General features: G+C 37.4%; 1 protein-coding gene across 1 annotated transcript; it reads right to left on the bottom strand.

Annotated features, from left to right (window-relative positions):
- Positions 1 to 9,669: 9,669 nt before the first annotated feature.
- On the bottom strand, positions 9,670 to 11,589 carry LOC139637866 (endonuclease domain-containing 1 protein-like). The gene is made up of 2 exons (XM_071506795.1): positions 11,170 to 11,589; positions 9,670 to 10,594 (listed from the first exon to the last, which is right to left on the bottom strand). The coding sequence occupies exons 1-2, from the start codon at positions 11,473 to 11,475 to the stop codon at positions 9,989 to 9,991; spliced, it is 912 nt and encodes a 303-aa protein (XP_071362896.1). The 5' UTR covers positions 11,476 to 11,589; the 3' UTR covers positions 9,670 to 9,988.
- Positions 11,590 to 14,534: the final 2,945 nt, after the last annotated feature.

Genomic DNA, 14,534 nt, shown 5'->3' with positions numbered 1-14,534 from the left:
AGGAGCAGATGTGTGTGTGCGTGTGTGCATGTGCGTGTGTACTTGTACTTGCTACATAATAAGGACCAAAAACATATTTTACTAACAGAGTAAGGACATTTTGGGAAAATGCGGACATTCTGGCCGGTCCTCACTTTCTGAGACACCTTCAAATCACATTTTGAGGGTTAAGACTTGGTTTTAGAGTTATGGTTAGAATTAGGTTTCGGTTAAGGTTAGGTTAGGTAAAAACTTTTTTTTTAATTTAAAAGATAAAAAAAAGTACAAGTGTGTGTGTGTGTGTGTGTGTGTGTGTGTGTGTGTGTGTGTGTGTGTGTGTGTGTGTGCGCGTGTAGACTATTTCTAGTTTTAAAGAAGAAAATGACTTTGCAATTCTGTGAATTGCATTACTAGATAATTACCATGTACATTAACAGTAAAACACTGGCAGCAGGGATGCTGTTAATTTTGCAGCTCTCTGACTGTGATCTACTTTACATTATGTTATTTTAATAATACCATGTGTTGAATTACTGTACATTGCTGTATTGTCTTGATTTTCCAATAGACTACTGGCAGGAGAGTTGCTAGTACATCACTTCTTTTCCTACAGTTTATCACTGTTAGAATAGTATGAACTAAAGTACAAAGTATAGTATAGTATAGTATAGTATAGTTTAGTATAGTAAAGGGAAGCCAGTACAGCACAGACTCATGGCTCAGTGAACTAAAGTGTAACAGTCCTTACAGCATCTTGCTTGGTTAAACTAAAGCTGATAAATAAATGTAATGGAGTAGAAAGTACAATATTTCCCCCTGAACCGAGTGGAGTGGAAGTGTAAAGTGGCACAAAATGGATATACTCAAGTAATGTACCAGTACCTCAAAAATGAACTTAAATACAGTACTTAGAGTAAATGTACTTAATTACTTTCCACCACTGACAGTACAAATATTTAACCTTCAGAGCACATGGATTTTAATATGGTTCAATTACCCAACTTGGTAAAACTCCTGAAAATAAAGGGGGTGACTATTACAAAAGTTTATATCAAAAAGGTAAAAGATTAGCTAAAACAAAATAATTAACTATATATTGACGTATTGATGTGGAATACTTAAAGAGACACCAGCTCATACACAACAGTGACAAGGCAACACTCCAGTGCTCCAACTGTGGAAGAGGCTTTAATGATGTGGAGCAACTGAAAAACCACCAGTGTTTTAGAGTCTCTCCTTCAAATCTCTGACAGAACTGGAAAGAAGAAAGAGCTGCTTTTAACTGAATGTGGCAGAGTTTAGGGGATGAATGTGACTGGGACATGCTACTTTTCTCCTCAGTGTTTCAGAGTTGCCTTTTTACACTCTGACTGGATGAGACGTACAGTTGACTTGAAGGTAAAGGAGCAGATGTGTGTGTGCGTGTGTGCATGTGCGTGTGTACTTGTACTTGCTACATAATAAGGACCAAAAACATATTTTACTAACAGAGTAAGGACATTTTGGGAAAATGCGGACATTCTGGCCGGTCCTCACTTTCTGAGACACCTTCAAATCACATTTTGAGGGTTAAGACTTGGTTTTAGAGTTATGGTTAGAATTAGGTTTAGGTTAAGGTTAGGTTAGGTAAAAACTTTTTTTTTAATTTAAAAGATAAAAAAAAGTACAAGTGTGTGTGTGTGTGTGTGTGTGTGTGTGTGCGCGTGTAGACTATTTCTAGTTTTAAAGAAGAAAATGACTTTGCATTTCTGTGAATTGCATTACTAGATAATTACCATGTACATTAACAGTAAAACACTGGCAGCAGGGATGCTGTTAATTTTGCAGCTCTCTGACTGCGATCTACTTTACATTATGTTATTTTAATAATACAATGTGTTGAATTACTGTACATTGCTGTATTGTCTTGATTTTCCAATAGACTACTGGCAGGAGAGTTGCTAGTAAATCACTTCTTTTCCTACAGTTTATCACTGTTAGAATAGTATGAACTAAAGTACAAAGTATAGTATAGTATAGTATAGTATAGTATAGTATAGTATAGTATAGTTTAGTATAGTAAAGGGAAGCCAGTACAGCACAGACTCATTGCTCAGTGAACTAAAGTGTAACAGTCCTTACAGCATCTTGCTTAGTTAAACTAAAGCTGATAAATAAATGTAATGGAGTAGAAAGTACAATATTTCCCCCTGAACCGAGTGGAGTGGAAGTGTAAAGTGGCACAAAATGGATATACTCAAATAATGTACCAGTACCTCAAAAATGAACTTAAATACAGTACTTAGAGTAAATGTACTTAATTACTTTCCACCACTGACAGTACAAATATTTAACCTTCAGAGCACATGGATTTTAATATGGTTCAATTACCCAACTTGGTAAAACTCCTGAAAATAAAGGGGGTGACTATTACAAAAGTTTATATCAAAAAGGTAAAAGATTAGCTAAAACAAAATAATTAACTATATATTGACGTATTGATGTGGAATACTTAAAGAGACACCAGCTCATACACAACAGTGACAAGGCAACACTCCAGTGCTCCAACTGTGGAAGAGGCTTTAATGATGTGGAGCAACTGAAAAACCACCAGTGTTTTAGAGTCTCTCCTTCAAATCTCTGACAGAACTGGAAAGAAGAAAGAGCTGCTTTTAACTGAATGTGGCAGAGTTTAGGGGATGAATGTGACTGGGACATGCTACTTTTCTCCTCAGTGTTTCAGAGTTGCCTTTTTACACTCTGACTGGATGAGACGTACAGTTGACTTGAAGGTAAAGGAGCAGATGTGTGTGTGCGTGTGTGCATGTGCGTGTGTACTTGTACTTGCTACATAATAAGGACCAAAAACATATTTTACTAACAGAGTAAGGACATTTTGGGAAAATGCGGACATTCTGGCCGGTCCTCACTTTCTGAGACACCTTCAAATCACATTTTGAGGGTTAAGACTTGGTTTTAGAGTTATGGTTAGAATTAGGTTTCGGTTAAGGTTAGGTTAGGTAAAAACTTTTTTTTTTATTTAAAAGATAAAAAAAAGTACAAGTGTGTGTGTGTGTGTGTGTGTGTGTGTGTGTGTGTGTGTGTGTGTGTGTGTGTGTGTGTGCGCGTGTAGACTATTTCTAGTTTTAAAGAAGAAAATGACTTTGCAATTCTGTGAATTGCATTACTAGATAATTACCATGTACATTAACAGTAAAACACTGGCAGCAGGGATGCTGTTAATTTTGCAGCTCTCTGACTGTGATCTACTTTACATTATGTTATTTTAATAATACCATGTGTTGAATTACTGTACATTGCTGTATTGTCTTGATTTTCCAATAGACTACTGGCAGGAGAGTTGCTAGTACATCACTTCTTTTCCTACAGTTTATCACTGTTAGAATAGTATGAACTAAAGTACAAAGTATAGTATAGTATAGTATAGTATAGTTTAGTATAGTAAAGGGAAGCCAGTACAGCACAGACTCATGGCTCAGTGAACTAAAGTGTAACAGTCCTTACAGCATCTTGCTTGGTTAAACTAAAGCTGATAAATAAATGTAATGGAGTAGAAAGTACAATATTTCCCCCTGAACCGAGTGGAGTGGAAGTGTAAAGTGGCACAAAATGGATATACTCAAGTAATGTACCAGTACCTCAAAAATGAACTTAAATACAGTACTTAGAGTAAATGTACTTAATTACTTTCCACCACTGACAGTACAAATATTTAACCTTCAGAGCACATGGATTTTAATATGGTTCAATTACCCAACTTGGTAAAACTCCTGAAAATAAAGGGGGTGACTATTACAAAAGTTTATATCAAAAAGGTAAAAGATTAGCTAAAACAAAATAATTAACTATATATTGACGTATTGATGTGGAATACTTAAAGAGACACCAGCTCATACACAACAGTGACAAGGCAACACTCCAGTGCTCCAACTGTGGAAGAGGCTTTAATGATGTGGAGCAACTGAAAAACCACCAGTGTTTTAGAGTCTCTCCTTCAAATCTCTGACAGAACTGGAAAGAAGAAAGAGCTGCTTTTAACTGAATGTGGCAGAGTTTAGGGGATGAATGTGACTGGGACATGCTACTTTTCTCCTCAGTGTTTCAGAGTTGCCTTTTTACACTCTGACTGGATGAGACGTACAGTTGACTTGAAGGTAAAGGAGCAGATGTGTGTGTGCGTGTGTGCATGTGCGTGTGTACTTGTACTTGCTACATAATAAGGACCAAAAACATATTTTACTAACAGAGTAAGGACATTTTGGGAAAATGCGGACATTTTGGCCGGTCCTCACTTTCTGAGACACCTTCAAATCACATTTTGAGGGTTAAGACTTGGTTTTAGAGTTATGGTTAGAATTAGGTTTAGGTTAAGGTTAGGTTAGGTAAAAACTTTTTTTTTAATTTAAAAGATAAAAAAAAGTACAAGTGTGTGTGTGTGTGTGTGTGTGTGTGTGTGCGCGTGTAGACTATTTCTAGTTTTAAAGAAGAAAATGACTTTGCATTTCTGTGAATTGCATTACTAGATAATTACCATGTACATTAACAGTAAAACACTGGCAGCAGGGATGCTGTTAATTTTGCAGCTCTCTGACTGCGATCTACTTTACATTATGTTATTTTAATAATACAATGTGTTGAATTACTGTACATTGCTGTATTGTCTTGATTTTCCAATAGACTACTGGCAGGAGAGTTGCTAGTAAATCACTTCTTTTCCTACAGTTTATCACTGTTAGAATAGTATGAACTAAAGTACAAAGTATAGTATAGTATAGTATAGTATAGTATAGTATAGTATAGTATAGTTTAGTATAGTAAAGGGAAGCCAGTACAGCACAGACTCATTGCTCAGTGAACTAAAGTGTAACAGTCCTTACAGCATCTTGCTTAGTTAAACTAAAGCTGATAAATAAATGTAATGGAGTAGAAAGTACAATATTTCCCCCTGAACCGAGTGGAGTGGAAGTGTAAAGTGGCACAAAATGGATATACTCAAATAATGTACCAGTACCTCAAAAATGAACTTAAATACAGTACTTAGAGTAAATGTACTTAATTACTTTCCACCACTGACAGTACAAATATTTAACCTTCAGAGCACATGGATTTTAATATGGTTCAATTACCCAACTTGGTAAAACTCCTGAAAATAAAGGGGGTGACTATTACAAAAGTTTATATCAAAAAGGTAAAAGATTAGCTAAAACAAAATAATTAACTATATATTGACGTATTGATGTGGAATACTTAAAGAGACACCAGCTCATACACAACAGTGACAAGGCAACACTCCAGTGCTCCAACTGTGGAAGAGGCTTTAATGATGTGGAGCAACTGAAAAACCACCAGTGTTTTAGAGTCTCTCCTTCAAATCTCTGACAGAACTGGAAAGAAGAAAGAGCTGCTTTTAACTGAATGTGGCAGAGTTTAGGGGATGAATGTGACTGGGACATGCTACTTTTCTCCTCAGTGTTTCAGAGTTGCCTTTTTACACTCTGACTGGATGAGACGTACAGTTGACTTGAAGGTAAAGGAGCAGATGTGTGTGTGCGTGTGTGCATGTGCGTGTGTACTTGTACTTGCTACATAATAAGGACCAAAAACATATTTTACTAACAGAGTAAGGACATTTTGGGAAAATGCGGACATTTTGGCCAGTCCTCACTTTCTGAGACACCTTCAAATCACATTTTGAGGGTTAAGACTTGGTTTTAGAGTTATGGTTAGAATTAGGTTTAGGTTAAGGTTAGGTTAGGTAAAAACTTTTTTTTTAATTTAAAAGATAAAAAAAAGTACAAGTGTGTGTGTGTGTGTGTGTGTGTGTGTGTGCGCGTGTAGACTATTTCTAGTTTTAAAGAAGAAAATGACTTTGCATTTCTGTGAATTGCATTACTAGATAATTACCATGTACATTAACAGTAAAACACTGGCAGCAGGGATGCTGTTAATTTTGCAGCTCTCTGACTGCGATCTACTTTACATTATGTTATTTTAATAATACAATGTGTTGAATTACTGTACATTGCTGTATTGTCTTGATTTTCCAATAGACTACTGGCAGGAGAGTTGCTAGTAAATCACTTCTTTTCCTACAGTTTATCACTGTTAGAATAGTATGAACTAAAGTACAAAGTATAGTATAGTATAGTATAGTATAGTATAGTTTAGTATAGTAAAGGGAAGCCAGTACAGCACAGACTCATTGCTCAGTGAACTAAAGTGTAACAGTCCTTACAGCATCTTGCTTAGTTAAACTAAAGCTGATAAATAAATGTAATGGAGTAGAAAGTACAATATTTCCCCCTGAACCGAGTGGAGTGGAAGTGTAAAGTGGCACAAAATGGATATACTCAAATAATGTACCAGTACCTCAAAAATGAACTTAAATACAGTACTTAGAGTAAATGTACTTAATTACTTTCCACCACTGACAGTACAAATATTTAACCTTCAGAGCACATGGATTTTAATATGGTTCAATTACCCAACTTGGTAAAACTCCTGAAAATAAAGGGGGTGACTATTACAAAAGTTTATATCAAAAAGGTAAAAGATTAGCTAAAACAAAATAATTAACTATATATTGACGTATTGATGTGGAATACTTAAAGAGACACCAGCTCATACACAACAGTGACAAGGCAACACTCCAGTGCTCCAACTGTGGAAGAGGCTTTAATGATGTGGAGCAACTGAAAAACCACCAGTGTTTTAGAGTCTCTCCTTCAAATCTCTGACAGAACTGGAAAGAAGAAAGAGCTGCTTTTAACTGAATGTGGCAGAGTTTAGGGGATGAATGTGACTGGGACATGCTACTTTTCTCCTCAGTGTTTCAGAGTTGCCTTTTTACACTCTGACTGGATGAGACGTTCAGTTGACTTGAAGGTAAAGGAGCAGATGTGTGTGTGTGTGTGTGTGCGTGTGCGTGTGTACTTGTACTTGCTACATAATAAGGACCAAAAACATATTTTACTAACAGAGTAAGGACATTTTGGGAAAATGCGGACATTTTGGCCAGTCCTCACTTTCTGAGACACCTTCAAATCACATTTTGAGGGTTAAGACTTGGTTTTAGAGTTATGGTTAGAATTAGGTTTAGGTTAAGGTTAGGTTAGGTAAAAACTTTTTTTTTTATTTAAAAGATAAAAAAAAGTACAAGTGTGTGTGTGTGTGTGCGCGTGTAGACTATTTCTAGTTTTAAAGAAGAAACTGACTTTGCAATTCTGTGAATTGCATTACTAGATAATTACCATGTACATTAACAGTAAAACACTGGCAGCAGGGATGCTGTTAATTTTGCAGCTCTCTGACTGTGATCTACTTTACATTATGTTATTTTAATAATACCATGTGTTGAATTACTGTACATTGCTGTATTGTCTTGATTTTCCAATAGACTACTGGCAGGAGAGTTGCTAGTACATCACTTCTTTTCCTACAGTTTATCACTGTTAGAATAGTATGAACTAAAGTACAAAGTATAGTATAGTATAGTATAGTATAGTATAGTATAGTATAGTATAGTATAGTATAGTATAGTATGGTATAGTATAGTATAGTGTAGTATAGTAAAGGGAAGCCAGTACAGCACAGACTCATGGCTCAGTGAACTAAAGTGTAACAGTCCTTACAGCATCTTGCTTAGTTAAACTAAAGCTGATAAATAAATGTAATGGAGCAGAAAGTACAATATTTCCCCCTGAACCGAGTGGAGTGGAAGTGTAAAGTGGCACAAAATGGATATACTCAAGTAATGTACCAGTACCTCAAAAATGAACTTAAATACAGTACTTAGAGTAAATGTACTTAATTACTTTCCACCACTGACAGTACAAATATTTAACCTTCAGAGCACATGGATTTTAATATGGTTCAATTACCCAACTTGGTAAAACTCCTGAAAATAAAGGGGGTGACTATTACAAAAGTTTATATCAAAAAGGTAAAAGATTAGCTAAACTGAAATAATTAACTATATATTGACATACTGACATAGTTAGCTATTGAGAGGTTACCTTTACCTATAGTGTCTCAATTTGCTTGTGCGATGCTCAGGAGCAGAGACGTTAGTGACTGATAAGAGTGAGGCAGGCAAATGAGACGTTCAGCTCAAGATTAAACACTTTATGGGTGTATGAAATAGTAGTACAAGATTCTTTCACTTCAGTGGGAAACATATTGTAACATTTATAATCATATGTAAGTAAAATGTATAAACATTTCTGTCACTTCAAACTGTTGTTTCGCCTCTTTGGGTGGGGGTTCAGGCCTTAATTGGGGTGTCAGACCCCCTCAATACCCTCCCATAATTCAAACCCTGGATATAGATTTTTGAAAAGTTTCATCTCAAAAAGCAATTTTTTATTCACAGATATCAAAGGGCATGACACTTTTTGTATAAGCTAGTAGCTTCTAAAAACACTACTACCTACAGCTTCATGCAACTCATATTATTTATAGCGACTGATTAAGCCATGTACCTGAAGTGTTTATTGTAAACCAAGACAGCATTTTAATCAATTATTTAAAGTGTGGGGATTTATAAATAACAGAAAGAATATTAAGTCCTAATCTAATATTATATTTGTCAGCAGTATGTCCCATGTTATTTTCATAGTATACTGTATTTTGATTATTTGTGTGCAGGTTGGAAGCCATTTCAACAAGAACAAAAGTTTATCACCTTTCCAGGCCAGCCTCAATAGTTTCCAGTGTCTCCAAGGACATCGGCTTCACATTGTAGACTAACACCTAGATAGAAAAACAAAAATGAATTCATTTGCTGTGAGCCTCAGAGTGGTGTGCTGTATCTCTAGCTCAGCCATAGTGCTCTGCTGTACCTTTTTCCCAATGCTAATCTTGCATGGCTGTAAGTTAAAGGCAGTTTAAGTCTGTTTTCTTCAAGTAAAAATACAGTTGTTTTGAAACTATCACAATCACCATATTCAAAAGTATAATTAACAGTAATTTAATTGAATTAAATTTAATACTGTTGAAGAAAGGGCAGCAAAATCAATGAGCCATACAAAAGTGTTCTTTAACTTTCTTTGCAGCATGGATGTTCAAGTTATTTAACATTTGCTTTTGTTTGTTTCAGTTGTTGTTCATCCTTTGTATGTGTTTGAACAAGATCATGTTGTTGTATTGGGTGCAATGGTGACATAGAAACTGTATTTACAATGCATAAAGTTGGGGTAAATTGTGTAGGATTAGTGGCATCTAGTGGTGAGGTTGCAGATTACAAACAAATGAATACAACTCATAATTATGAATTCTATATTCCTGCTCATACATCCCCCTACATCCTACACACTGGTCCTTTAATGAGATGTCCACATGGGCCAGGTAGTGCTCCACCACAGAAAGACATATACAATGCACAGAGGGTGGGATAAGTTTGGAGGGGAAGAATAATCCATTAATTCATTTGGCCTTGAGACCCTCCAGCAGGTTAAATCTGTCTGTGCATGGAAGGGTAGTTGTTGCAAAGGTTTCAAGAAATAATAAAAAAAAAAGTTACACTCAACATAACACAGTTAATCCCAAAACATCTAAATGGCATTGTCCAGTTTGCCTGCTGCTGGACTGAGTATGTACAGTCCAAAATATGAAATATGCAGCCATTTTATTTGGATGTGTTGGCATTTGTATGAATAAAGTTGTATGAATAAACATTTCTATACATTCATGTTTAAACCAATGGCATGTTTATTTCATTATCAGGTTAGTTACTGAACATGTTAAAAAATGACAGTGACAAGGGGGAAAAATTTTTATTTTACTAAATTCTAATCATTGGAGAAATTCATTTCAAGCATCATGTAATAATAAAAATAATCATCATGTTCTGGTTAATCAAACTCTCATCTCATTCAGTAATTACAGAGACAGTTAGGAAAGGAGGGAATTAAATCTTCTTAATTTCTTGATTCTGGCCGGACACTGAGGAGATGTGCTGTGTGTGGGAATGACTTAATTTGATTTTAACAACTAAAGCATTTCCCCTTTCTTACTGACACTGCCCACGAAACAGATTGATGGGCATGTCCAGCCTTTGGCTCAGGATGCCCTCTAGAGTCTCTAAGGTCATCCGCCTCACATCATAACCCCTCACTGAGGCCTTCGCCTTGACATTAACTGGCACAATCTCCTCTCCACTGTTGCGGTCATTTCTTCCCACTGCAGCATATGTGGGGAAAAATGGCCACACAGACTTAGGAAGGTCAGACTTGTAGGATGGGCAGCAGTAGGCAGACCACATGTACTCAGGAATAGACACCCTGTTATTCATCCAGCGCGCTTCAGACTCATAAGGCATGGCCCCAGTGATCACATACATCGGCCCCTCACAGAAGGCATTGAATTTTCTCAAAACCTCATTCTCCAGACGGCTCCAGGGGCCAGAGTTGGAGCCGGCCTGCTGAGGGACGATGTTAGTCAGGGTGAAGGTGGCCTCACGGTCTTCTTTTGTCTTCTGGTGCAGGCTGGGATTAAGATGGCCTTTGGTGAAGCTGGAGTTCCTGTAGTCCTTAAGCTCCGCCTGGCTCTCAATCACATTCTGGTCCACAGTGGTAGTGAAAGGTTTCATCTCTGGGTCGGCACGAGAAAACGCCAACTGAAAGACAGTGAGAGAGAGAGAGAGAGACAGAGAGAGAGAGAGAGAGAGAGAGAGAGAGAGAGAGAGAAAGTCATGTCACTGTTTAGAAGCTAAAAAAGAGAGAAGATAATATGTGTGACGGCATTTTTATATTTACAGTTTGGCTCCTATCTGTCTGCTTGAAGTTAATGGGGGAAATCCTATTTACCTTATTTACACACTGACCACAGTGACACTGAAATTAACAGAAACTTTTAGTGTACATTTTCTCTCATTGCCCTAAATTTCTGTGTATTTCTGTGTGAGGACTGGAGTTATTTAGACACAGTTATCTCTGCACTTTGACAATAATGTCTTATAAAACTCAAAGTTCACTGAGCTAAGCGTTGCTCTGTCTTAGCCACGAAAGAGCCTTTGCTTTGCTTTGCCCTTGTCTGAACACTAGCGTTTGCAGATAATCTGTACTGTATAATCACAACATATAACCTTAGCATATCTAAAAACAACAGATCTGACACAATAATGCTCAAAGTGCAGTTAGCCTTTGAAGGAAATGGTTGATTTTAAACATCATACACTGATTTTCTACATACCTGTGGTTCATACATCCAACTAGTATTGGGCCGTTTGCCGTCTGCAGGGCTGAGTATGTAGGCAGAGTACAGTGGAGCACGATGCTGACGGTGATACAGGCTGGCGAAGTGGTACTGGTTTTTGTAGCGCTGGCATATTGGCTGGTATCCTGCTGCACTGATACCCTGTGGTGGAGTTTTATCATAGAAGAAATCAAGACAGTTGGAAAAGTCTGCGTTGACCTCTCCGAGGACCAGGCCACCAAACCAGGGCAGGAGAAGAAGCAGAGCTCCCGTGGAGAATTTCAGCATCTGTCTCTGAGACATCCTGCAGAGCTGCGAGTGAACACAGACTTCCTCTCTGACAAAGCTCCAAAGTTAAACAAGACCTATATTTCCTTTGTGTCCATTCAGCGTCTGGAGTACGGGTGTATGTGAGCTGTCACTGAGGTTTCCCCTTATATACACTGACACCAGGAACACTGCGGATGACAGTTTCAACCCACTCCCCCCTTTTCCCATCAGACTTCCCCTGCTAACCAGCAGTCAGGCTATGTTCTAGGAAACAGTGGCTCTGCAAACCCCCAGTCAGCTGAGGAAGAGACTATCTTTTTTCATATCTTCAATTTTTGAAGATTGTGTAAAAGTAAGGAAAACGAAACTGCACCTAAAAACCTGTAGATATCTTGTAGTTGTAAAACTACTCATCCTTGCCATGTGACAGTCGTGTAGGTCTGCTGACACATGAGACAGTCTGATATTATGTAGGCAAAAAATGAACAAAACACCTGTGCTGAATGTTGACAGTTCAACTTCTGGTGTCTGCAGAAGTTGTTGTCTTTTGTACGTCTCCTCCAGGATCAGATTTTTTCAAGGCTGGATGAACCAGAGACCCCACTGAGATGATGCCCCACAGCTTTCTCACACTTTGTCTAAAAAGATGGGAGACTTAGAGGTGTGGAGAAACTTTGAGTACCTTGCTTTACACAGAGCTCTGTATGGATTGCTGTGAGATTTGTATGACGCTTGAGATGCAAACAGTAGTCCTGCATTTATACAGTGCTGTCCTAAACTGCCTCCAGGAATTGTTTAACGCAGCCTCAGATTGCAACCTTCGCAGATATCACACTGACATGCTCCTCTCAACAGGTTTTATTCTGTCTCTTCTTGGTTTCTGTGTGATCTTGCATTTCCTCTCTCACCCAAATCTCCCCTCATTGTGGGAACCAGATTTTTTTTCCCTGAAAGACATAAAAGCTCCATATACTACACATAGTACTTCCATCATTTCGCAATCATTTTACGAAAAGGTCTGTGGCTTCTTTATTTCGTTATGTGCTTTAGTAGGAGGAAAATCCTCTGTGTCAGTCGTTGTATGTTGCTGTTTAAAGGAATTGTTAGATTGTCGAGAGGAGATACGCGTGCGGGGAAACCAGAGTGATGTACATAACAAATAAAGGCCATGAGGTCCCTAAGTATTGACGAGTTGACTGATAATACCAGTAATTGTTCTGAGTATTGATACTATCCTCAATAGACTGGCTCATAAACACACCTTTTAGTGAACGCACTCTTTGCATCTCTGCTGTTGTTGTGGACGTGTGCACCAGGCTCACCTTGTAAGAATTCACACAGTAAACTTTTGTCACTGAGTATTAAAGTTGTCTTGTGCTTAACAGACACGTCAGAATAAAATCCACTTGAATGGAAGACTCCTCTTAACATCTCCCCTTCCAAACCTTAAAAAAAAGATATTTACACCTTTGTTTGTGATTCGTGAACATTTAGTTTCTCTTGAAGGGAAGTTAAAAACCTTGCTCCGCTCAGTTACCTCATTTTCTGAACACATTTGCTGTATAAATTCATAGAAAAAGTAATACCTGAGCATAAATAGTAAAATTGTGAATGGTGGCATAACATTTGGGTTTAGATTTGTTGGCTGGGGAGAAATTCCAGGACTTGATCAGGAATAAAAGGAGTACAAAGGGTACAAATCCTGAAGTTTGTCTTGGAGATGTAGGTGGTAGACTGTACATCATAGCCATCTAGTGAGTGCTCAGGGGTATGACTGTCCAGGACAGAGAAACTAATCATGGTCAGGTCAGTGAAACCGGTTGGGCTGTGAGAACTACTGCTGCATTTACAGTCACTGGTGATGAGTTGCAACCTGCTGGTGGCCAGGAATTACCATAGTTTAGTTTCCACATAGAGGAGAGCTGCTGAGTCTTACTTTTAGTGACGTGCACTGTGTCAGCAAGTTTCCCTTCCCATCTTCCTTGTTTTGTGTTACTGAATCAGAGGCTGCAGGGTGTGTTTTGAAACGTGTATTGAACACCTGTCTATACCTGTCTTATCTAAGTCTGCACACTACAGTTTCACTGTGAAGCACAATAAATGAGCCATGTATATATACTAAATAAACACAGTATACTGTATTTATGTAAGTAACTAATATTGATACCAACTTGAATGCAGTATGACGGTGCAACAGTCCAGGCTAAGCATAGGCGCTAACTTCAAATTAATGAGTTATCAGACGATTGTGCATCACATATGTGTATTTCACAGTTAAGTCATTTCTATAGAATAGTAATGACTATAATCTCTAAACAACCCATTTTAATTTGTGATGACTATGACTAAAAACATCACTTTGAGAAACATCTGTATTTCAACGGGGCTAAATTTGGACTGCACCATTTTGAAGCAAAATAAGTACAGCGGAGAAAAGTCTATGGTGTTTGTCATTGTCATTGATGTGTAAGTTACATTCAGTGTACATAACAGCAAATAACAAGGAAACAAGGAAACAACATATTTCAGTAGCCCACCACTTCACAGGAGCCTCCTTTTTAAAGGGTTTATAAATTGTTATTAATGGCTTTATTTATGGCTAATAAATCACTTACTGATGCTCCATAGACCAGTTGTATGTGATTTTTTTTTTACGAGAACTGCTTGGGTTGAAAGTAGCCAACCCTCCAGCTTTTTAATAGGCCTAGCTTTTTACACTATGAATACAGATGACTTACTAAACTTTTGATACTAACCTTCTGACCTTCCCTTGATGATTTCTTAACATTTATAACTTCAGTTTGGTGTTTATCACCTTTAATTAATGACTGTTAACAACTGTAGCCTAATTTATTAGATTACCTATTATGGTTTACTTTATAGATAGATAGATAGATAGATAGATAGATAGATAGATAGATAGATAGATAGATAGATAGATAGATAGATAGTTAGATAGATAGATAGATAGATAGATAGATAGATAGATAGATAGATAGATAGATAGTTAGATAGATAGACAGATAGATAGATAGATAGATAGATAGATTCTTTATTGGCAGGAGCATATTGGTGGCAATACTCTAAGCAGC

This window comes from Trachinotus anak, unplaced genomic scaffold, assembly GCF_046630095.1.
Source record: "Trachinotus anak isolate AG129_WGS33_773 ecotype Australia unplaced genomic scaffold, CSIRO_AGI_Tana_v1 ptg000021l, whole genome shotgun sequence".
In the NCBI taxonomy this organism is placed as follows: domain Eukaryota; kingdom Metazoa; phylum Chordata; class Actinopteri; order Carangiformes; family Carangidae; genus Trachinotus; species Trachinotus anak.
This window is presented reverse-complemented; position numbering and strand designations above follow the sequence as displayed.